The 26,917-nt window shown below is 36.7% G+C and overlaps 1 protein-coding gene across 2 annotated transcripts in view; it reads left to right on the plus strand.

Moving 5' to 3' along the window:
* Drp1 (dynamin related protein 1) overlaps positions 1-26,917 on the plus strand; it is a 265,058-nt gene that overhangs the window by 234,447 nt on the left and 3,694 nt on the right. For both annotated transcript variants that reach the window (XM_090391003.1, XM_090391012.1), the window contains exon 15: positions 21,733-21,944. In XM_090391003.1, coding sequence (XP_090247129.1) covers positions 21,733-21,944 — 212 coding nt within the window. The remainder of the gene's footprint in view (positions 1-21,732; positions 21,945-26,917) is intronic.

The following is a 26,917-nucleotide window of genomic DNA, read 5'->3' on the forward strand; positions in this document are numbered from 1 at the left end:
ACACCACCACAACTAGTAATTTTTGTCTGTAAATTGCGTGTGTTCTGATGGGCCGATTTGTATGTATGCGCCTATCAAATTATAGGCCAATCTGTGTGTATTAGGTTAAAGTGTTGGAAAGACTGGTGAGAATCATGATCCAGAATTGGGTTGACAACAATGCTATTATCTTTAGTAGACAGCATGGATTTGCTAAAGGGAAGTTAAGTTTTATTGTCACCTTATTGTAATAAATAGATAGCAGCATTGGATGTGGAAGATGGATACACAGTAGTATACTTAGACTTTGCAAAGGCTTTTGAAAGATCTGTATGATGAGTTGATAGCCAAACTAGAGCGAATGGGTTTGATATTAGACTAGTGCATTGGATTGGAGATTGGCTCTCTGATAGGTATCAACAAGTTGTGTATTGAGGATCAATATTCCAGAAGCAGAAAGTCAATAAAGTCAATAGTGCTGTATCTCAAGGGTCTGTTTCAGGTGTACTGCTATTTAACCTGCATGTTAATGATATTGTTAAAGATTTGAATGGTTGATATACAGCTGTTTGCAGATGATGCAAAGTTAGGACAAATTATGGGAAGGATGTGGAGGACACTAACTTATAGAAGTAAGGAGATTCTGGTTCCATTATATAAGAATCTGATTAGGCCACATATGAACTACTGTGCACAGATTTGGTCACCTGGTTTTCAAAAGAGCTGTTGGAGAACATCCAGAGGCGATTGACCAAAATAGTTTCTGATCTCTGGAATGTTGAATATGAAGAAAGGTTGAGACAATGCAGTTATTATTATTACGTGACACCTGCAAGGAGTTCATAGACTCATCGAGGGAGACTCTACAACAATGAACCGTATCATCTACACCAATGCCATCTACTGCCCACCACTAGTATTTTCACAGAAAATCACAAACATTCATGCCCACAGCGGGAATCGAACCAGCAGTCTTTTGGCTGGAGAGTAGATACGCTAAACACTCAGCCAACCAGACTGGCATTTTGCTGAGTCTAGTGGATAGGAGTAAGAGGGAGTGATATGATAGTGATGTATAAGTTAGTAAGGAGTTATAGGATTAATGTTGAATAGGTTTTTCATAAAATGGTGGGAGATTGGGGAAGAACAAGAGGTCATCCCTGGAAATAGGGAGGGTGTGTGAACAAAGGAGTGAGAAGCAGGTTTTTTGCATGGAGAGTTGTGAATCAATGGAATGCATTGGGTGAGAGCGTAGTGTCTGCAAAGAGTTTAAATATGTTTAAGGCATGGTATGAGGAGCTGAGAGCTGCCATAGCTCAGTCAGTATAGACGAAGTGCTTTGGAGGGAGTGTAACTATTCTGGGTTCAATTCCTGTCCATGTTAGTAACCTTTATCTGGTCTCTTTCGACTAAAGATGAGTCACGGCTCGTGTGGTTTTTTTGTCCCTCAGAACAGGCAAACGGACCCCTGTGAACACACATGGTTCTGCAGTCATGAATAATTGTCCTCAGCTGATGCAGCAGAGGTGTGAGAAGCTGGCTGCATTAATTCATCATAAATCATTAGGGAACTCAGCCCGTCCTAAGGGATGGATTAGAAAAATAGATAGATAGATGAGCTGTGGGTGGGTGGGTGTGTATGTGTGTGACAAAAGGAACTCCTAGATGAGTCTGACTCCATGGGATCTTAGGATGATAATAATCATCATCAAATTCTTGACATGTAGATCCTATCATAAGATCCTGTACACGGTGTACAGGATCTTATGATAGTACTACATGAACAGTTACATCATTACTAACTGCCTATCAATGATTTTCTTCCAGATTAGCCTGTTATCTGTCAACATTTCGATATTATCAGATCTTATATTGCTGTCTTCTAAGGCACTTTTTACTGTATCAATCCACCTATATCTTAGTCTTCCTCTGGGTATTTTTCCTGCCATCCTGGCAAAGAACACTTGCTTAGCTAATCTTTCTTCTCCCATTCCATTTAAGTGACCATACCACCTGAGATTAGCTCTGCTAACACATTCTTGAATGCTAACAATGCTAAGTTCTTTCCTAACATCCTCATTTTTAATATGATACTGTGATTGATACCATCTATACAGTCCCCTAATCTTTCTTGGGACACTCATTTCTGTGGTCCCCAGTCTTGATCAAGAGTTTTATTTCTAACCTAGCTCTTAGATGCATAAGTTAAAATTGGTTTGAATACCGTCTTGTATACTGATAGTTTAGTGTTTTGACTAATTTCTCTCTTATTCCGTATAAATTTATTCAGTTGACTTCCTACCACCTCCACCTTTGCTAATTCTGCTATTTCCAAGTTGAATTTGCCATCTTTACTAAAAATTGTCCCTAAATAGCTGAAATGTTTTACTCCTTCTATAGCTTCTCCATTCAGGATGTAGTTGATATTTTCAATGTTTTTGCCTATTTTCATTGTCTTTGTCTTTTTAATGCTGATTTTCAAACTACAACAGCTATTCAATTTTGTCAGGGAATCCTGCAGACTTTTCCTGGATTTATTTAGGACCTATCATCTTCATCAAGTAAAGAGCTGAGATTAACATCTCCAGTTTTGATATCAGGTTTAATACCACTTTCCTTCATATTATGATTCATATAGATGATGATGAATAACAGCGGAGATAATTATTACTATTATTATAATGCGGGCACCTCCATGGAGTCTGAAGACTCACCACAGGAGATCCACTATATCCACACAATCTATAACACCTATCCTTCAACCCATTAATAGACAGAGCACTCACAACTGACTCTGTCAACCCATTTCTCATTCACAACTCTCCAAGTAAAAAATCACCCCTACTAACAACACCTTTATTCATCTTCCATTGATGATTCCTTGTTCTAGTTCCTCTAACCAAGTGCTGAAACATTTCCCCTGCATCTATTCTATAAACCCCTTTAACCACGCTACCGGCCAAGACGTATATATACGTCCAAGTTACGATGGATGCGAAGTGCATATTAAAATGGTAATACCATTGATATATGTGATGGATATGAAGCGTACAATGATGCGCATCTGAATCCTCTACACCACTTCCTCATCCCCAAGAAACCCAGAGACCAGACTTGAGAACAGTTATTCAGATGTGGACATATCAAGGCCTTATAAAGAGGAATAACTTCTTTAACTCTACTTGTTAATGTGTTCTTTAATAGCCAAGTAATCTTATCGGCTACCATAGCAACCTTTGCAATATGTCCTCTCTAAACTTTAACTCTCTGTCTACCATCACCCCTAAAGCTCTAGCTTCATCTATTTTCTAGAGTACAGTGCCATCAATGTGATACGTGGCTTGTAATCTGTTTATCTCAAAATGCATAACTTTGCATTTCTCAACATTAAACTGAAACCCATTATCTTTTGCCCATACTGACAGTCTATTTAAATTGCCCTGCAAGCTTTCCACATCGCCTTGATTAATTATTACTCTACCTAATTTTGCATCATCAGCAAACACCTGAATATTTATTTTCAGGCTATTTCGTATATCATTTATGTACAAATTAAACAGCAATGGTCCCAGCCATTGCTGTTTAATTTGTACAACCTTGTGGCATACAATTAGTTACCTGTTTTTGCCTCGATTCTGCTCCTCCATATACTTTTTGATATCTATCCAGCAGCCACCCTGATATCCACTTAACCAGTGTCATATCCATCCCCATTTGTTCTAATTTGCATAACAGAATTCCATGTGGTATTCTGTCACATATCCTTTGCAAAATCATCATGTAGCCATTTCCTTTGTCTAACTCAGCTGTTTATCTATTATAAAAAGCTAGTAAATTACTAGGAAATGACCAACTCTTCATAAAGCTATGTTGAGCTTCATACAGTATCATATTTTTATCTACCCATTCTTGAATTCTCTTTTTTTCCAAATTTTCTAGTACTTTTACCACCATGCCTGATATACTGATTGGTCTATAATTTGCTGCTGTAGTCTGAGAACCTCCCTGTATGGAAGGGAATTATTTTGCCCTCTTTCCACTCCCTTGGAACTCTACCAGAGCTGAGACTTAAATTAAAGCACCTAGTCAAAGGCATTGCCAGTTCTCTTGCACATTCTCACAAAATCCTAGCTGATCTCTCATGTAATCCCACAGCTTTATTTACATTGAGATTCTGCAATATTCCAAGAACCTCCATTTCATCCACTTCTGTTCTGTCATTAGTTTCTGTCACATAGGTTAAAGCAGTAATCTCACTAGGATGAAGTTATACTAATGTACACCCTTGTCTCACACCTGTCTTCATATCAAATCATCTTCTTGTATCTCCTTCAATTCTAACTTCAGATGTACAACTCAAATGGAGATTATGTATTGCTTGATATAATCCCATTTACAACTTATTACAGGATTGTTTTGAACAGCTTTCCTTTTGGAAATATGTCTTTTCCAGATCTACAAAACTTAAATACAGAATCTTGTTATATTCCCATGATTTTTTTAACTATTTGTCTTAAAGTGAAAATCTGATCCTGACAACCTCTGTTTGGCCTGAATCCAGCTTATTCTTCTCTACCACAATTTTACTTAGCTGTTTCTCAAATATACTTGCATGAATCTTACCATGAATACCCAAAGAAATTACTCTGTAATTCTTTTGGAGGTATAAAAGTTTTACAGTGGTGGCTACACTGCATAATTCAGAAGGCCTGGTCGAATTTCAGGTCAGATATCATCTACTCCAGCTGCATTCTTCCCACATTTCAGGTTTGTGATAGCTTTTTCTACTTCAAGTACAGATATATTCCAGATGGCATTCCTGGTGAGTGTTTTCTACCACCATGTTCTCACTGCTTGTTTCATTTTAACAATATTTCAAAGTAATTATTCCATACATCCAGAATATCTTTATCCTTTGTTTTCATATCTTCTTTATCATATTTAATGCCTTTTACAGTACTTTTTCCTCTATTTCTCATCTTTTTCAATAACCTCTAGAATATTTTATCACCTTCCTGATATTTATTTTCAATGTTCTTTCCATGACTTTTGTTTAGTTAATTTTATGCAGTGCTTTACTTTTTTACATTTTCTTCTATATTCCCTAAGAATACAAGATGAATTACTTAATTACTTGCCAGGAACGTTTCATATGCTTTATTCTTTTCCTTGACTGCATCTTTAATTTCTTCCCACATCCACCATGGAGTTCTTATTTTTTTATTTTCAGACAACCTCACCATGTGCTTCTTTAGCTGAATCAGTCAATGTTTTCTTTAAGATTTGCCATTGAATCTCCAAGATTTGGTTCTTGTTTTCAGGCTTTCATTTTTGATTCAGTGATATTTATGTATTTCAGTCTGCAGTTCACTTCTCAAAGTTGCTGAAACTTGATTTGTTTCAAAACTTTCTTACACACCCCCTTCTTTTCAATATGAAGTTCAATTTTATCCTGCTCAACACTAAATGGTGACCACTTCCTATTCCAGATCCTCTGTACTCTTGTCCTGAATCAGTGAGAAAATATCATTGTTGCCAATTAACATAGGCATTAAGATTTTTCTTATTTCTTGTGTCTTCTCTCCATGTGAATTTGTGCACATTTTTATGTTGGAACATGGTGTTAGTAATGTCCTGTCAGGTGTCCTCTCCCTCCAGGAGATTGACTACCATGTGTCTCCACCATGTCCTATTCTGTACCTCTCTGCTGCATTCCTCATATGAGAGATAAGTCCAGTCTTCTATATTTTTCATCCACTCCAGTCTTTGTCTTCCTCTCTTTCTCTTTCCCTCAACAGTTCCTTCGAGAAGTGTCCTTTGTAGGCAGTTATGTCTCTTCAGAATATGTCCAAAATATCTGACTTTTCTCTTTTTAATTTCTTTCATCAGGCTCCTGTTTACACCTGCCATCTCTAGTACCTCTTCATTTGTCTAAATTTTGTCTTTCCATGATATTCTCATAATTCTTCGCAGCATCCACATTTTAAAGGCCTCCAGTTTTTTCACACTCAGATTGGAGAGTGTCCATGTCTCTACTCCATATAATAATGTAGACCATATGTAGCATTTGGAGATTCTTAGTCTTTTCAGATTTAATTCTCTAGATGTTAGTAGATTTTTCATCCTGTTGAAAGTTGACCTTGCAATTTCAATCCTTTTTCTAATTTCATCTTCTCTCCTGTCATTTTCTGTGATCAAGTGTCTGAGGTATATGTAGTTTTGCACCTGTTCTAATTTATTTCCTTTTATATTATGCATATTTTTGGTATTTTCTTTTCTCTTGAATCTCCTAAAACTTGAAATTTTCATGATTTTTTCTTTTTAAAGTTGAAACTGAGGCCATACTGTTTGCTATACTTGAGGGTTTAATCTATAAGAATTTTGAGGTCATATTTGTTTTCTGCTAGAAGAACCGTGTCATCTGCATATCTTAGGTTATTAATATTCCTGCCCCCTACAGTGATTCCTTTGAGGTTATTAGTTTTATTAAATATTCTGTGTTAATGAGAATCGGAAAAAAGACACAGCCTTGTCTCACACCTTTCTGAACTGGGAATTCTTCTGAGGTCTCTATTTATTCTCTTTGAGAATAAATAGAGACCTCATCTAGCAGTCTGTTCCCAGTAAAGATTAATTAATGTCTTTTCCATCCATGCCTATTTTTGAAAGTAATTTTGAAAGGTGTTAGTAATAACTAGTACATATTCTGAGCAGAAATCTAGCAGGTATTTACTATTATTATCAGCTTTGCTCTTTTCTCCAAATTTTTCCAAAGCATTCTTATATGTTTGGTAATTACTTCCTACTCTGCTGTTTAGATCTTCAACAAGTATCACCTTTTCTGTTTTCATTGTGTTAGCTGCCTTCTCTAATGCCCCCAAAAATTTCTCCATTTCTTCCTTATCAGAGCCTTCTGTGGGACCATAAGCACAAATATGTCTCATTATCCCGTTTCCCATTCTAATATTAGCCCACATCACTCGATGTGATATTGGCTGCCATTCAAGAAGATTATTCTGATATTTAGTGTTTAATATTATAGCTACTCCTTCTTTTCCCTGATTGTTATTTCCTGAATATAGTATCTTGTATTGTTGCTGAGAAAGATGTTATCTGTTTTGTCTTCTTTGTTTTGGCAACACCTATTATGTCATCTGGTACTTATCCAATTCTTCTGCTAGTTTTTTTTTTCTTTTACATTGATGCTTCTAATGTTGATAGTGCCAATCTTGATCTCTGCTGATGTTAAGTTGGCGTTTGTTCCAGTAGCTGACTTGGAACTAACATGTTTCTTGATGAAAACCAAACTTTTCTTCTAATTTCTGTTCAGTCTTCATATATTAAAGACAGAAATTTCACAGCTTTTATCCTGTTGTGTTTCTTCCCTACTCTTCAAATAGCTGAATGCTTAGCATGAAAGTTGCTTTTCGCTTCTACACATGCTCGGAAATACATTAGAGCAACTTCCACTCTAGTCTGCCATTACTATTTTCATCACTGAAAGTTCTCGTATACCTTGGCCACAATTCCTAGGATGCTAATCAGTTGGTAATTTTCTACCTCAGTCTTGAAGAGTCCCCTTAATGTAATGGAACTATTTTCCCCTCTTTCCATCCTTTTGGACCAGCCCACAGCTGAGACTTAAACAATGTAGTGAAAGGCACTGCCAATTCCCTAGCACTTTCTCCTAAAACTTGAGGTGATATACCATCTGACACCATAGTATTCACATCAAGGTTCTGTAATATCGCACTTCCAGTTCATTTACCTCTATTTTTATGTATGCTCTTGCCTGTCTTGTTACTACAATGGTGCCATCTGGATGACACTCTTGCAAAATGTTCATTTAGTAATTCAATTATTTTGTCTCGTTCAGTTATCTCCCTACCATCCACATTCATTAAAATTATTCTGCCATAAACATTCTTCCTCTTACTTGCAACATACTGAAAGAACTCTTTGGGATTACTTTAGCCTGTACCGCTAATTTCCTCTCGCACTTTGATTTTGCCTTTCTTACCATATTTGTCATTCTTCAGGCCTGTGCTTTGTATTGCTGATGTTCCTGCTGATCACCTTTCACTTTTGAATCCTCTCCACTAATTTTTTTTTTTTTTTTTTTTGTAACTCCTGCTTAATGATGATATTCATCCATTTAACTCCCACTTGATTTATCCTCCTGACTCTAGGTATGCTGTCTGCTATTACTTCCCTCAAACACTCCTTTACCACTTCCCATTCACTATCAACATTCAGGCCTTGCAGTTTATCATGCCATGGCACTGCTTCAAGTGATCTTCTAAGTTTGTCATACTTACCATCCTTGTAATTTCACATATACCCCCCTCCCTCTTAACTGAAAGTCACATTTGGCCTCCTCCCAGGTCAAGATCATATGATCACTCTCACCAATTGGTGGCAATGTGGTCATATTGGTTATAGACAAATTCTTTGATACAGTTACTAGATCTAGCACTCTGAAATAAATCCCTAGTATATTCCTTCACATTCTATTTCAGGTAATTATTACTTAGTAACTGCATAAATTCAGTTTCCTCCTCCCATGTGTCCTTTCATCCTTCCAATCTGTGTTCCTGAAGTTGAAATCTCCCATAATAATTATCATCACCTGCTTAAGGTGAGATGAGGCTATCATGTACAGTAACTTTCCAGTCCAGTTTATCAGCAGACTACTAGTTCAGACTACCTTATACTCTTGGTGTTTTCTATCCATTTCCTTCTAGGTCTTCCTGTGTTTTGGAGAATTTGAGCAAACCTTTTAGTGGACATTCTGTACACATGCCCATACCATTGTAACTGTTTTTCTCTGATTCTTTTATTACTGAAATATTGTAGCGTAATTCTTCACTGATTATTTTAATTTCAGTCTGTGATGTTTTATTTATTTTTCTCAAACATTGTTTTTAACCTGTCAATTTTTTCTTCCTTTTGTTTGATGACCCAAGTCTCTGCACCTGGGATTACCAATGAACTATATACTTCGATTTTAAGTTCTTTGAAGAGATGTGTATTTTACCATATATTTGTAAGTTTAGTCATAGTAGACTACCCTAAATTTATTCTGTGTTTAAGAGTTTCTTCATAATTTAACCTGTACTTAATCAATGTGTCTAAGTACCTGAACATTTTAACCTCATCATCATCATCATCATCATCAAATTCCTGCCATGTACCCTCAAGGGGTGTACAGGATATGACAGTACTACATGAAAAAATTACATCATTACTAACTTCCTATCTACAATTTTCCTCCAAATCAGTCTGTTACTTGTCAAGACTCCAACATTATCAGATCTTATATTTCTATCGTCTAAGGCACTTTGTACCGTATCAATCCACCTATATCTTGGTCTTCCTCTGGGTCGTTTTCCTGCCAACCTGGCAGAGAACACTTGTTTTGCTAATCTTTCCTCTCCCATTCTATTTAAGTGACCATACCATCTGAGATTAGCTCTGCTAACGCATTCCTGGATGCTGACAATGTCAAGTTCTTTCCTAATATCCTCGTTTTTAATATGATATTGCCATTGATGCCATCTGTTCACGCCTCTAATCTTTCTCAGGACTCTCATATCTGCGGTCTCTAGTCTTTGGTCAAGTGTTTTACTTCTGACCCAGCTCTCAGATCCATAAGTTAAAATTGGTTTGAACACTGTCTTGTATACAGCTAATTTAGTGTTCCGACTAATTTCTTTCTTATTCCATATGAATTTATTCAATTGACTTCCCACCATACCAGCTTTGCTGATTCTGTTGTCTATTTCTATATTTAGTTTACCATCTTCAGTAAAAATTGTGCCTAAGTAGCTGAAATGTTTTACTTGTTCCACAGGTTCTCCATTCACAACACAGTTGACATTTTCAATGATTCTGCCTATTTTCATTGTCTTTGTCTTTTTATTGCTGACCTTCATACCATATCTATTACAACAGCTATTCAATTTAGTCAGAGAATCTTGCAGACTTGTAGCGGATTTATTTAGAAGTATAACATCATCCGCATAAAGCAAAGAGCTGACATTAACATCTCCAATTTTGATATCAGGTTTAATACCACATTCCTTCATAATGTGATCCATATAGATAATGAATAACAGAGGGGATAATGTACATCCTTGTCTCACACCAGATTTAACATTAAACCATCTTCCTCTACTTCCTTCAATTCTAACTGCTGACTCACAACTCAAATAAAGACAAAGTATCGCTTGATATAATGCCCCATTGACACCATATAACTGCAGCGTATTGAATAGCTTCTCTCTTGGCACCTTGTCATATGCCTTTTCCAAATCGACAAAACTTAAATACAGATCTGTGTTATATTCCCATGCTTTCTCGACTATTTGTCGTAAAGTGAAGATCTGATCCTGACAGCCTCTATTTGGCCTGAATCCAGCTTGTTCTTCACCAAGCTTTTCTTCCACAATTCTTCTCAACCGTTTCTCAAGTATACTTGCATAGATCTTGCCAGGAACACTCAGTAGGGAAATACCTCTGTAATTCTCACATTCAGTTTTATTTCCCTTTTTATATATGGGTACTATGAGAGCTTTACTCCAATCATCGGGAATTCGTCCCTCTGTCCAGGCTTTCTGAACTATGCAGTGCAGCCACTGTAAGACTCTTATACCACCATACTTCAGCATTTCTGGTCGAATATCATCTACTCCTGCTGCCTTTCCACATTTCAAGCCTTTGATGGCTTTTTCTACTTCAAGTATGGATATGTATTCCTGACTGCATGCCTGGTCAGTGTTTTTTATCACTGTGCTGTCATCACTGCTTGTTTCATTTAGCAGTTTTTCAAAGTAATTACTCCATACTTCAAGGATATCTTTTTCTCCTGTTTTCATTTCACCTTTATCATCTGTAATTCCTTTTACAGCACTCTTTCCTCCATTTCTAAGCTTCTTCAACAACCTCCAGAATATTTTTCACCTTCTTGATATTTATTTTCTATATTCTTGCCAAAGTCCTCCCATGACTTTTGTTTAGCAAGTTTTACACACTGTTTAGCTTTCTTACATTTGTTTCTGTATTCTGTAAGAGTAAAAGCTGACTTATTTGCCAGGAACTTTTGATATGCTTTCTTCTTTTCCTTCACTGCCTCTTTAACTTCCTGTGTCCACCAGGGAGTTCTGATTTTTTTATCCTTGCACACAACCTCACCACATGCCTCTCTGGCAGAATCAATCAATGTTTCCTTCAGAGTTTGCCACTGAATCTCCAAGGTTTGATTCCTGTTCTCAAACTCTTTCATTTTCTTTTCAATAATATTTCTGTATTTTAGTCTACAGTTCACATCTGAGAGCTGCTCAACTTTTATTCGCTTTAAAACTTTCTTACATGTTATTCTTTTCAATATGAAATTCAATTTTATCCTGCTCAAGACTAAATAGTGATCACTTCCAATTTCAAATCCTCTGTACACTCTGGTGTCCTGCACCAGGGAGAAAACATCACTATCAACAATAACATAGTCAATGAGACTTTTCTTATTCCTAGCCTCTTCTCTCCATGTGAATTTGTGCACATTTTTATGTTGGAACATGGTGTTAGTAATAACCAGTCCATGTCCTGAGCAGAAATCCAACAGATATTTGCCATTATTATTAGCTTTGCTCTTTTCTCCAAATTTTCCCAAAATATTTTTGTATGTCTCACAATCATTTCCTACTCTGCTATTTAGATCCCCAACAAGGACCAACTTTTCCTTTTTCATTGTGTCAGTTGCTTTTTCTAAAGCCTCAAAAAATTCCTCCACTTCTACCTTAGTAGAACCTTCTGTGGGACCATAGGCACAAATAAGTCTCATTGTCCAGTTCCCCATTCTCATATTTGCCCACATTACTCTACTTGAGACTGACTGCCATTCAAGAAGATTAGCCTCATATTTTGTGTTGAATACTATGGCTACTCCTTCTTTTCCTTGATTGTCATTGCCTGAATATAACATTTTGTATTTATTGCTCAGAAAGATCTCACCAGTTTTGGTCTTTTTTGTTTCAGTCACCCCTATTATGTCGATCTGGTACTTATCTAATTCCTCAGCTAGCTCCATTTCTTTGCCATTCAGGCTTCTTACGTTGATAGTACCGATCTTTAACTCTGGTGATGTTGAGTTGGGGTTTGTTTTCAGATTTGTTCCAGTAGCTGACTTTTTAACCTGTTCTAGTTATTTCCTTTCTATTTCTGTTGCCATTGTTTTAGTTTTACTAAACTTTATCTGCATTACATATTTTTTACTGTTTTTATATTGGTATTCAAACATATATTTTAAGTTTTCCTTCAGACTTGTACTGGATTTATTTAGTAGTATAACATCATCTGTCTGTACAAAGTAAAGAGCTGAGATTAACATCTTCAATTTTGATATCAGGTTTAATACCTAATATCAAAATTGATTTCATAATATGATCCATATAGATGATGAATAACAGTAAAGATAATATGCACCCTTGTCACACACCAGATTTAACATCAAATCATCTTCCTACTTCCTTTAATCTTAAACGCTGACCTATAACTCAGATACAGACTGTGTGACTCGATACAATATCCCATTTACACCATATAGTTCTAACATTCTGAACACCTTTTTTCTTGTCACCTTGCCATATACCTTTTCCAGATCTATAAAACTTAAATTTAGGCCCTTGTTATATTTCATGATTTCTTAACTGTTCTTAAAATGAATATCTGATCCTGACAACTTTCATTTAGCCTGAATGCAGCTTGTTCTTCTCCAAGCTTCACTTCCACAATTTTTTCTTATACTTTTTTTCAAGTATACTTGCATAAATTTTATCAGGAAATCTCAGTAGGGAAATTTCTCTGTAATTCTCACATTCAGTTTTATTTCCCTTTTTATAGATAATTGGTGTAGTGCATTCAGGGAATACTCTACACCAATTATCTTGAAATCGACTCTTTGACCAGGATTTCTGAATTATGCGGTATAGCCACTGTAAAACTCCATAAGTCAAAATTCTGTCATTTTGTACTATCATTTTGCATTTTGATTTAAGCCAATAAGAATACAGTTTGGTGGGCTGAATCAAAATTAGAATCACTATTTTCTGGCATTAAACCACATAAAGAAGTCAAAAAGAAACTCTTTTAATTCAACTAGTTTCATGAAAATACTTTGTGCTTTGTTTCACTTCATCAGGAAATAGCAGGAATAAATTAAAAAAACTACAAGCATAGTAATAACAGTTAACATTTCTAGTGAAAAATATTTGAATTGTTTAAACAATGGAAAGCGTGCATTCACTGTTACACTGGCTGCTGGTTCGTAGGTTGCTGCATACCTGATATACAGTAACAGTGTGTAGTGATGGATTAAGGAAGACTGGATTTGATGTAAAATCATCCCTTGTTTTGTTACACTGTAGAGAATACTTCATCATTTCAGCTGATTCTTTGAATGCTCTTGAGTAAAAGTGGTAATCAGTGTGGAGCATTTCAGTTTGTTGCCATTCTACTAGATGCTTAGTCAATTTCATTTTTCAAATTTTGATCAATTTCCTTCATTCCTATATATATATATACATATGGGAGAATTGCTGCTCCTTTATATTCTTGGTTTATTTGTACTTCTGTTTGTTTTGGAGTTTGAGATAGAATTTTTTTTACTAATGTTCTGTTAGGGCCATTTTTTGGAAGGACAGAATTAAGATACTGTGGCTCTTGGTTTCTTTTTTCTATATTCATAGAAATTCTGTAGGCTCTATCATGTAAGGAATGGATGATGCATATTTTTTGTGTTGAGTTGTGATAAGTGTAGATAACATCCTGTGTTACTTGGTTTCCTGTTGAGTGTGTTTTTTTTTTTTGATATCTCAGCTATTGTATCCAAAAATGGTAAAGACCTATTTCTTTCTAATTCAAATGAATTGTTCTTCTGTATAATTTTGAGGATGAATGTTGTCAGGAAGGTAACAAAATCTTCTAATTTGGTATTAGAACCAGCCAGGCCATATGATAAAATGATCTCTGGTTCCACGTCCTCAACTAATACTCGCCTCTTCTGCAGAAAGCTGTTGCTCGACATATTGTTTAAGTTTTTCTTTAATAATATAGAGCAGAATTGTTCTTGCATGTGAGATTAATGCTATAGTTCCATAATTATAGCATTCATTGACATTAGATTTTAAACCCGTGAACAATCGACTGTGCACTATTAGAGTTAAGGGACGTTTTCAAAATGTCTATTGTGAACTGTCATGCGCCTGCGGAAGAGAGCTCGGAGGAAGCCAAAGATTGTTTCTACGAAGTGCTTGAGCGCATTTGTGTTAATCTACCGTCTTATGACGTCAAGTTAGTGGTGGGAGATTTCAATTCAAAGCTGGGGAGAGAGTGTGTGCGTGGCGCCCGTTCATGGGAAGTGAGAGTCTGCACGAAGAGGGCAATGATAATGGGACCCGACTTGCGAGTTTTGCCTCAGCCATGGGATGCTTTGTAAAGAGCACTATGTTCGCGCACAAAGACATCCACAAGCAGACCTGGAGATCGCCGGATGGAAGAACAGCTAACCAAATAGACCATAATAAATTTAGTTTAATGTACTACCTTACCCCAGTCCTGAAGATACTTTCAGGTGCAAACTTTGTTTGATCGCACTTGTATAAAGGATTAAACTAAATTTATTATAGTCTAACCAAGTGAAAAATAAACTTTCAACCAAATAGATCATGTACTAGTGTATCGGTGTCACTACAGCTCCATCTCGGATGTGAGGAGTTTTAGAGGAGCAGACGAAGATAGTGACCACTACCTGGTAGCCTACGATTTCAGGCACAGAATTGCAGTCCAAAAGCCTTTGCTTCCTACCACACAACCTGTGTGGGACGTGGACAAGTTGAAAACAGCGGGAGGCAGGCGGGCTTTCCAGTTAGAGCTGCAGAACTACTTTGAGGAGCTACAGGAGGAGGGTGATCCGGATAGGATGTGGGACACTATCAAAAATACTGTCGCGTCTGCCACCTCGAGGACTGTGGGAAAGAGAAGAAAGGCATGGTTTAATAGAGAGTGTGAAGAAGCTGTAGCAAAACAAAAGGAAGCACTATTGAGCTACTTAGCAGACAGCAGGAAGAAGGCTGCATATGAAAGGGTGAAATAGAAATATCTCAATGAGAAGGTGGCTAGCATAGAGAGTAATAGGATGGTGAATAATGGCCGGGAAATATACCGGACGATTAAAGCCATGTGAGGTGCTCAGACACAAGCGGCAACCATAAGAGATGGTTGCCGCTTGTGCTCAGACACAAGCGGCAACCATCTCTTATGGTTGCCGCTTGTGTCTGAGCACAAGCGGCAACCATAAGCGGCAACACAAGCGGCAACCATAAGAGATGAGAGTGGAAATCTTCTAACAAACTCAAAAGACGCTCTCGCTCAGTAGCGTACATATTTTGAGAACTTGCTGAAAATCAATGCTGGAACATTAATACTGGAGAACCATATTCCTTATCAAACTGCTGAACCATATATTGAAGAGTTGATGTTTAGTGAGATTACTCGTGCTATCTGCATGCTGAAAAATAACAAGGCTTCAGGAGTGGACTGTATTCCGGCAGAGCTTCTGAAGAATGGTGGGGATGTCCTGCTGGAGCAGCTGCTATGGCAGGAAGAACGTCTGCCTGATGAGTGGAAGGAGGCGCTGATCACTGTATATAAGAAAGGAGATAAGTCTCAATGTGGCAACTATAGGGGCATCTCACTGCTGACGACTGGCTGCAAGGTGCTGTCTAACATCATGCTAATACGCCTCACACCATATGCAGAAGAATGCCTTGGCGATTACCAGACGGGTTTTAGGAGGAACCATTCTATAATAGACCAACTCTTCACGCTGCACCAAGTTTTTGAAAAATGCTGGGAATATAACCGGGAAGTCCATAATATTTTCATAGACTTTTCTAAAGCCTATGACTCAATTATATGCCCAAAAATGTGGCAGGTGTTAGAAGAGCTGGGAATTCCTCGAAAACTCCAAAAAATGGTGCAGGTGTGTGTAGCTGGTTCGAGACCAAGAGTGAAAGCAGAAGGTGACATGTCAGACCCGTTTCAAATACAGACCGGTGTGAAGCAAGGTGATGGACTTTCCCCGATTCTCTTCAATCTAGTGCTGGAAAAAGTAATTAGAAACATACAGCAAATGGTGGGTGGAGTCAACATGGGGGTGCAGGTTGGTATTCTTGGCTACGCAGACAACCTGAATGTCATGGCACACCAACGGGACGATGCAGTGGCACTGGTTACTGCTATTGAGGAAGCTGCGGAGGACGTTGGCTTGAAGATAAATGCTGAGAAGACGATGTACCTTTCCATGAGTCACCATACTGCTCAAGATCTAGAGGGAGCTGCTCAGTTTGAGAGGGTGACAGAATTCAGGTACCTGGGGGGTCTATTGTGACTGACGACAACAAAGTCGAAGCTGATATCCAGAGTCGGGTGAATGCTGCTAATGTGGCCTACTACCAAGTGCGTCCCCCTTTTTGCCTCACGTTTACTGTCTTGGACTACAAAGGTGGGATTATACAAGACTTTGATCAGACCTGTTCTCCTCTGTGGTGCCGAAGCGTGGACTCTCACTGTGAAGCAAGCCAACCACCTGAGAGTATTGGAGAATAAGATGCTACGACATATCTATGGAGGGGTCATGGCAGACGGAGGAGTTTGGAGGAGGCGTCTAATGCTGCCATACACGTTTTGTACAACTCGGCAGATGTCTTGACAGAGCTGCGAGCTCGGCGTCTTCAGTGGCTGGGGCACCTGCACCGTATGGGCCCCGAAAGGACTGTGAGACAAGTGTGGGAGGTCCGATCCTGATCAGGGAGACAGAGAAGGAGATGGGCAGATCAGGAGGAGGATCTGCAGGCTATCGGGTTGGAGACTGGAACGTGGCAGATAGTCACAGAGGACCCTGCCCAATGGCATCACATGGTGCTTGAGGCCAAAAGTCCCCTCAGACTGACAGTGCCTAGATAAGTCAAGTTTAAGTCATTGACATTTCCTTTTTTGTGTATTGGGATAAAAATGGATTTTACCCAATCATCAGGCCAATCTCCCAGATTTTATTAAAAATTTTTCTGATGATTTCACTTTCTATGGGTCCTAGACATGTGAGAAGTTCACTTGGTATTTGGTCGTGGCCCAGGGTTTTCCCTTTTCTGGATTTTTTTAGAGCTTTTTTTTTCAACCTCTTCTTTTAAAATGCAAGGTTCCTTATGGAAGTCTATGGTGTTTTTTTGTGAATGAGACTGAATTAATCACCAAATTTTTGGTTGTATTCCTTGGTACTAAAGGACTATTTTTTCAAAGCACTCTATGAATAGGTCAGCTAACACAGGAGAGAGGGTAGTACCCATAGTTAATCCTTCTTTCCATTCAAAAAAATATTCTTCAAATTTGAAAAAAAGTACTATTAGTGCAATGTTTAAATAGATCCAGTTTCTGGATCTATTTAAACATTGCACTAACTTTCTGGAAAGTATTTGTATGATTTTTATTATTGGAACATTTGTGAAAAGATTTACTATGTCCTGCCTTGCAATTATATCAGTAGGAGTTAATGTGGTATTGTGTTCTTAACATAAGATGCTTGATTGATGGAGATTTGAGTAAGTTTGCCAAATGTTTAGATTATAAAAGAGTTGGATTGAATCTTGATCAACAATTGATTTCAAGGACAAGTTTTGTTTATGCAGTTTAGGGACGCTATACATTCTGAGTACAGGATGTCTAGATTCTAGGGGTTTTTTCCCATACCAATTCAGCATATGTTTTTTAATTAAATTATTGGTTTTATTATGAAAAGATCCATAATATTTTCATAATATTATGAAAATATTATTGGGGGGGGGGGCTTGTTTAACTGGGCATTGCTCTGGCTGGTATGAAATTCTGTCATGTGGTGCCATCATTTTACATTGCAGTTTAAGCCAATAAAAATACAGTTTGGTTGACTGAATCCCAGATTGCCAGTCTATCCTGGCAATCTGGGATTCTTGTTCGTTCATTATCCAGGTAGATACTTAACAGGGTGCACCACGAGAAGGCAAAGATTGGATTTTAGGTCAGAAGTTTAAAAGGCTGCATGGAGGTCTTCTCCACCCAGTTATACAGCTTTGGCTTGTATCTCAAACCAGATCTGATATCACTATCAAAATAATATATGAGGGTGGTCTGAAAAAACGGATTTATAATTTCAAAATTATTTTTATTTTTCAACATAATCTCCCTTAAAACTAATACATTTATTCCAGCAATGCTCCAGCACCATTATCTCGTCCCTGTAGTGGTTCTCAGTAAGATCTGCAAAATACCCCTCTACAGCTGCAATCACCTCTTGATTCAAAGAAAAACACTGACCAGTGAGAATGAATTTTAGTTTTGGGAGGAGAAATCTGAGGAATAGGGTGGATGTTCCAACAATTCATAGTGCAGATCCCTTAATTTTCCCATTGCCACACTTTTTGGGGCAGGTGCATTATCCTGATGAAAGATAATTTTTTCTTCTGCAAACCGGGTCTTTTCTTACGAATTTTTTCATCTAGTCTGGTTAAAAGATTGGAATAATATTCCCCAGTTATTGTTTTATCATTTTCAAGATAATTAATAAACAAAACATATCGATGATCTGCTGTGAGCAAGCATGCCACCCATCTTGCACAAAGCTTTTTCAATTGCAATTCTTCATGCAAAATACATCCTGCATGTTCTTTTGAAATGCCTATAGTTTCAACAATTTCATACACTTTGACTCAGCTGTCATCCAATACCATATCGTGTGCTCGATCAATGATTTCTGGTGTTGTTACACTTTTTTGAACATCCTTCACGTGCATCATCTTCAAGGCTGGTATGGCCACGTTTAAACTCAGCAGCCTATTTCTGTTGAAAATGAAGGAGAAGAGTGCCCATAAACTTTTATGAATTTCGAATGAATTTTTTTTGGCATTAAACCTTCTTTTACAAAGAATTTTACAATACTCAATTTTATCCATTCAAGGAATACAGACAACACTTTGCTTCAGTCTGTCTGTCTGTGTTCACTAGGCATCTACAGATGCCATATGGTCACTCCAATGCTCGATGATGTTCCACACTAGGCCTCTCCATGTAGTCCTGTTGTTTGCCCTTCTGGCAGCCTCAGCTCTCTGAAGATCAGTCACTCCACACACGCCATCCATCCATCTCATTGATGGTCTACCCCTGCCTCTTTTTCCAGGAACTTTACCTTCTATTACTGTTCTGAGAAGTCTTCCTTCCATCCTTTCTTTGTGTCCAAAATATTTTAACTTTCTTCTGTCAATATCCTTAAGGAGCCTTAAAGTTCTACTAATCTTTTCTAACACCCATTCATTTGTACGCCTTTCAGTGTATGATATCCTCAACAGCCTTCTGTAACACCACATCTCAAAAGCAGATATCCGTTTCTTATCTGACTTCTTTAGGTTCCAAATCTCGCATCCATAAGTCGCTGTTGGAAAAACAACTTCATCTAAAATCCTCAACTTTGTTCCCATGGAGATAGATCCATCCTTCCAGATTTTAGACAGGTCTCTGACTGTTGTTTTAGCCATTCCTAACATTTTTCTGACATCTTCTGAACAGTAATTCTTCACATTAATAATGGATCCCAGGTACTCAAACTTGCTGACTTCCTCAATTTTTTCTCCATTAAGATACATTTGTTTCTCAAGAGCTTCTCTGTTTGTTTTTCTTTTGAGAACCATGATCTTTGTCTTGCTAGAATTGAGTTGAAATCCTCTGTTATTACTGATCTTGTTAACTTTGTCAAGAATTAGTCCTAGTTCTTCCATGTCATTACAAAGGATCATCAGCGCACCTCAGATTACTGATCAATCTACCTCCTATCGTAATTCCTGTCCTGAGCTCATCCAATGCTTCACACATGATGTCCTCTGCATATATACTAAACAAGTGAGGAGAAAGTAAACATCCTTGTCTAACTGCTTTTCCAACTTTGAAGCCAGTCAGTCAATCCAACACCTTTTCTTACTGTGGCTTCTTGCTCCTTATACAAGTTGGCTATCAACCTGATAGTGTGTTGAGGAAAACCCATTCTTTGCTTCAGACAGCTGTATAAAAACTACTTGATAGAATGACTTGCAATTCCACTTGGATGTTTATGAAAGGTGTACCAACTTAGGAAAAACAAAATCTTGCTGATAGTGTTGCCATCTATGGTTGAGGCTGGGAACTTTTCAGACCACCCTCATAGTAGGATTTTTGTTATCTTGCATGTGCTCTCTCTCTGTGAATTCATGATCAGCTTTCAGCAGGAACATGGTATTAGTGATGACCATCCATGTCCTGAACAGAAATTCAGCAGGCTTACATTATTATTACTTTTACCCTTTTCTCCAAATTTTCCCCAAACATTTTTGCATATCTGGTATTCATTTCCTATTCTGCTGTTTACATCTTCAACAGAGATTTTTTTTTTTTTTCTTAGCTGCCTTCTGATAATGACTTGAGAAATTCTTACATTTCTTCCTTATTAAACCTTCTGTAGAACCACAGTCACAATCACTATTTGAAATTGCTTATGTTAATTCTTCTTCCATCAATGCTCCATATCTTCAATTCTGATGTGATTCAATTTGCTTTAGTAGATGACACCTGAATACCCCCCACCTAAAATGACATTTCATTATGTTGCACCATCATTTTTATTTTTGGTTTGTCACTATAATATGCAGAACTAATTCTTCAATTGCAAGCTCATTCTCATTCATTCAGTATCCAAGAGAGCTAATAATAGGGCATGCAACAAGAAAGTGTATATTAGTTCTTTGCATTCCTTACATGGTAAATGGTAAAGCCAAATATATTCCTTACTTGGCTTACTCATTCAGTGTCCCTTGCTAGAAATAATATCTACAAAAACAGCCTTCTCTGATGAGGAATTTGTACCTCTCTGAAAATTAATTAAACCAGGAAGCAAAATGATTTTATTAGTGAACTGTTTCTGCTTGATTAATTTGAAGTTGCAGTTTATTGACAAAAATTCAGAATTTAGAAATTAAAAAAATTCTAATGAACAGTTGGGTTGTTGCATTCTAATACATTTAACCCCTATTGAGTAACATTTGAAAAAAAGAAGCTGTCATACAAATTTTACTCTTTTTAAATTAGTTTGCTTTCTTCATTATTTTTTTATTTTTAATAAATAGATGTTAACACATAAAACTGTAGCTTGTGTGTGTGTGTGTTATGAGAATTTTATTGCAAAACAGAAAAATGTATATCTTTAAAGAATACTTTTACTTTTCAAGAACAAAAAAATAAATTTAAAGTGAATATTTGGGAATGTAATTTCTTAGATACAGTGATATAGTCGTTAAAGTAACCGGGGGAGGGGGGGGGGGTATACTATGAGTAGCCATATTAATACTGTAATGTGTGTTTGTTATGAAATATACATTAACAATTCATTGTGCTGATTGGAATTGAATACCAACAAAATATCTATTTAATTCAGAATTATAAGAACGTTTAAAAATTATATGAGTTATTTCTAATTTATCACTTTTTTTACTTACAGCAAATAGCAGTGATGAGTATTTTTTATCATGAAAATCAGGCTTTTTTTTTTTAATTATATTCATATGCATTTAATAATTGGTCTTACAAAAGATGAAATGTTTTACTGGTAAATTGTTCAGAACAAGAAAAACTAATTTTATTTTTCAGAACGACTTATTCACTCATACTTTTTGATTGTGAGGAAAAACATTCAGGATTCTGTTCCTAAAGCAATTATGAATTTCCTCGTAAATTATGTAAAAGACAACTTACAGAGTGAACTGGTCACCCATCTGTATAAGCATGATCACTTTCTAGAACTGTTACAAGAATCGGAACACATTGCCCTTAGACGCAAAGAAGCTGCTGAAATGTTAAAGGTAGGTGTTTAAACAGTATCACATCTACCTAATAAATCCACATGTGCTGTATATTATGGGATACTGGGAACAATTTGACTTGGCGATCTGCCTTCATATTCAAGTAACCTAGCCATGTGAGGTTACTTCACATGCAGACTTTTATTTGCTCACATTGGGGTAAAGGATAAAAACAGGAATATAATTTCTTGTCAAGTACAAATGACTCGCTAATCAAACTTACAAAGCTAACCAAAGTAAAAATTTAATATAAGTAATTCTCCTTTATTTTAATAATTAGTGACTATTAAATTATTTAAGGAATTTACAACGTATACTGGAATATTAATTAAAAGAAACTTTAATAAATACCTCCTATATTTCGACAATGTCACATTGCCATCTTCATGGGAACATATGTCGTGACGTTCTATTTTCATGTTATGTTCTAAATCCACCATCTTGGTTCAAGTCACTCTTATCAATATAACAACTAATTGCAAATTGATCACCGATCCAAAAGTAGGGAAATTTATAATTATACTGCGCCACCCTATTTTTAGATTAGTCTATATAAAATAGTAGGATCAATTCTTAATTAAGTTAGCAGTCTCCTCATTTATTTAGGCCGAATTATTTACTATTCCACTTGGGGTTCCTGCAAGATTCGAATATTTATGAACGGTGCAATAAAAGGGAATTCAGGCAAACACAATATTTAGATTAACAAAATTAAACATTTAATATATGATATATATAACAAATACATGAATTCTGCTTTAAAATGAAACAATACAATCAACTTAATACATCTTGCTAAGTCACTCATGCCAATTCAATGTTCTAAACTTTCACATACAATTCACAGCTTCAAAATCACAAGCTTTCTTAACTCAAGTTAATAAAACGAAACTTCTTATTTAATCAGTCTCCACATATCTATCAGCTGTACCTAATGTTTAAATTCACAGGAAGCACTAATCAAGGTAGACAATATTCCAAGCAATCTTATTTCGGACTTTGAACTTCGAAGATATGTTAATGTTAGAATAAACAAACAAGTATGACTACTCTTACCAGATACAATCTTCAATACATCAATCAATTGTGAGCACACTTATGAATTAACTTATTTACGTTAGTGGAACACATTAATAAAAATTCTCCAACGATTTAACTGAACTACTGTTAATTGCGCTTTGCTACTCAAAAAAAAAAACACATCAATAAGGCACTGATATCCTTCCTTGTTTACTTTTCTCAAACTAGTTAATTTCAATATAATTCTTCTCAGGGCAACATAGAATTAAGACGTAATCCTAGACTAACTGGAACTAATCAGAATTTTCCATTGAATGTCCAGTTCTTTATTTATCCGGATACGGCATTAATTTTCCTTTACAACACAGCTGACTTCACTTGCAGCTAAGTATATGATTCACTATGTTTTGGCTCACTTCTATACACTATTCTCATGAATTTCTGCCCTAGAGAACTTATAATTTTCTTCCACTTCTTTTGCTTGTATCCTACCTTCCTTCCCGCTCTGCAAAAACTTCCTCTCTTCTCTCTAATTAAAAATCTTCTATATAATATCTTTCCTCTCCTTTCAGTCCGAAGGTCACGCTTTATTCGACTCGTGCTTGTTTATTTCATGCGTCTCCATGACAACAAATGAACGCAAACATTTCGCTAATGTAATACAATGCTCTACAACTACATGATTGATTACATAACGTTAAATTTTCACAAATAAGAATAAACAGAATATTTAAGCTACTTAATCAGCTTTTTCATTACGTATAGAATTAATTATATTAATACTTTTCGTTGCATCATATATATACTTTAGCTATTATAAATTCTGCACATATTATTGCTTAATAAATTAATAGTAGGTTCAGTTTAGAATAAATATTTAAATAGTAATCCTAAATTAAGGAATAATAAATAATTTTTATACAAATCATGATTAATACATAATAAGCAATGTTAAATGTGAATGAAAAAAAATAAATTACACAACATAGTTTCATTCACAATTTAACACATACAACTATGGCACGTGCATGCAGGCACTACAAAAAAGCAAATGAAGCAGAAGAGAGAAAACTACTGTTCCTAGAGTCCTAAATGAAATATATTGCCCCTTAGTGGGCTATATTGGGTTGCCTTGGCTGTTGGGCTGAAGTTCTCAAGATGCAAGCTTCCCAAATTTGGGGCAGTCTCATGCACCCAAATTTGTTTAGGTTTGGAAAGTTTTTTGGAGCTGAGGCTGATTCAATGAACAATCTTTCATATTTAAATTTGCTGTGGTGTAGTAACGTGGCTTTCTTCCAACGTATTCTGTGGCAGGTATCCAGAGCATGGTCTGCAAGCCCAGAGTGACTGTACTGGTGAAACTGGATGTAGTCTTTGTGTTCCGAAATCCTGACATTTGCTGTCCTGCCTGTTTGGCTAAAGTAGGACAGTTTACAGCTGCAAGGGACCTGGTATACCCCCCCCCCCCCCCAGGTAGGTCTAGGAGAAGTGGTTTGTCTGGTGGAGCAGTTATGGGATGCCAGTTTTTTATATGATTTGTAACAAGAAGTCAGTTCATATGTATATATATATTTTTTTTTTAAAGATTTTGGTTAACTTTTCAGAGGTGCCCCGGATATAGCAAATGGTGATGGATTTAGTGTAATCTTTGTTATGAAGGGGGGGGGGGGGAGGACTGGTTTTAATATTTTTTTGGATTTTTTGGGGGTTGTAGCCATTCACTAAGAAAGTGTTAAGGATGTGGTTTAGTTCAGTGGTTAGGGCATTGTCATCTAAACAGATTAATTTTGCCCTGTTATATAGTGTTTTTATAATCCCATATTGTTGTGTGTGGTGGGGGGGGAAGATTGCTGGTGAATGTATCTGCCTGTATGGGTTGGTTTTCTGTAAACAGAGAAAACCAACCAAGGATCCATAAGGCTGGCGAGTGATTAGAGTGTCTAGGAAAGGGAGACTGTTGTTTTCCTCTTTTTCTAAGGTGAACTGGATTCTGGGAGTGTTGGTTGTTTGTGTTAAGGAGTGGAGTGTATCTGAGCCATGTGGCCAAATAGCGAACACATCATCAGCGTAGCGAAGCCAAACAGTGGGTTTTAGTGGGGCTGAGTTTAAGGCTTTCTCTTCAAAAGTCTCCATAAAGAAGTTGGCCAGGGGTGGGGGAGAGTAGTGAACCCATGGCTGTCCCCTCTATCTGTTTGTAGAATTTTCCTTGCCAAACAAAATAGCCTGAGTTCATTGTGAACTGAAATACGGCTGAGATATCAGGAGGAAATTTGGCTTGGATGAGCTCTAAGGTTTCCTTGAGTGGGACATTTGTGAATATATAGGAGACATCAAAACTGATCATTATGTCAGTATGTTGGAGTGAGAGGTTTTCTATACTGGCTTTGTAGTGGGCTGAGTTTTTTGTGTGTATTTATGAATATTTCTGTCTTCTAAGACACTTTTTCTAGCCAACCTGGCAAAGAACACTTGTTTTACAACTTTCTTACATGCTCTTCTTTTCAATGTGAAATTTAGTTTTATCCTGCTCAAGACTAAATGGGAATCACTTCATCGTTACTTTTTATTCATCATTCTGGCATGGTGGTGAAGATCAACTCCAGATATAATTGGACTATCATGACATTCTTTCCATTCCTGTGCTATTTTTTCTGAGCTGGACTCAATAATTCAAATGTGTCAAGGCCCAGGTGAACATTCCTTTAGCATAAGTGCTAATTCCCATCTATCCTGTATTGCTGAATTCTTTTCCACGTTATGTAATAGCTTTTCAACTCATTCTTGTGCACTTCTATCTTTTCATGCAATGTAATAGTAGCAGCTTATGCCATGTTACATACACCTGGTTAATAGATCTTAGCAAAGTGAACACTCATTACTTCTCATCAGCTTCACCACTAGGGTGTCATCTGCATTCAGTAAAGTTTTTCTTCTATCTTCATTCTTTCTTTTACATGCAGCATAACAATAAAATCCCTTTGGTTTGCCTTAAGCCTACACAGCCAATTTTTCGTATACTGATTTAGCTTTCCACACAGTATTTGTAACATTTCTGGCCTACACTTTATATATTTCATCCCTTTCATTCCCACCCTATTTGTTCTTCAAACTACAGATATGTTCAGATACTGCTCTTTTTAAGTATCTTTTCAAAGCTTTCTATGCACTGATTATATCTTTCTATTCAGTAACTGATACCATGAGACCAAATATAGTAGTCTCCTGAGTTTGTCGTAATTTCCAGCTTTGTAGCATCATGTAGCATATCCTAATTTGAACATTCATATAATTAACTGCTTCCCAGGATAGCATGGTATTACCACTGTCACTATAACTGAGATCCCTTGTGATGGTGTGATCAAATCTAATCCTCTTTGGTCTCAAGTTCCTTCTTTCAAGTTTTGGTCTCAAGTTCCTTCTTCTTGCTGCTTGAGGAAGTTGTCTTGCAACAGCTCAATAAATTCTTCATTCTTATCATGAGATTTCTCTTCTACCAATTTGGATAATTTAAATCACCCATAATGATTATGGGTGATTTAAATTATGAGTATACTAAACTTGTTTAGTATACTCATCAGGGTAATTTGGTGATGCATTTCATCATCATCCCTAGCAGCTGAAGTGCTGGTTCTGTAGCAACACCCTGCTATGTATTTCATCCTGTTAGCCTTAAACTCATCTCTACATGGGACATTATTATTGCTGGGCTCAGATCAGATATCATTAGAAATCCCCCCCCCCCCTTTCATTCTGTCCTTGCTTCCTTCCTTCTTGACTTCACCATTCAGGTATTTGGAACCAAATTTGACAAAATAGGCTGGTTAATCCTTATTCCCAAAGTGTTTTGTGTCTATACATATATTGTGTATATTCTTCCAGCCAGTTTGTCTGTTTTAAGGGATGAAAAATCTGAATTTTTTAGGAAAAAAAAAACAAACTCTTCACTTCTGTAT

The sequence above is a fragment of the Typopeltis vanoorti genome, chromosome 1, assembly GCF_054136105.1.
Source record: "Typopeltis vanoorti isolate ZY-2024b chromosome 1, IOZ_Tvanoo_1.0, whole genome shotgun sequence".
Classification (NCBI taxonomy): domain Eukaryota; kingdom Metazoa; phylum Arthropoda; class Arachnida; order Uropygi; family Thelyphonidae; genus Typopeltis; species Typopeltis vanoorti.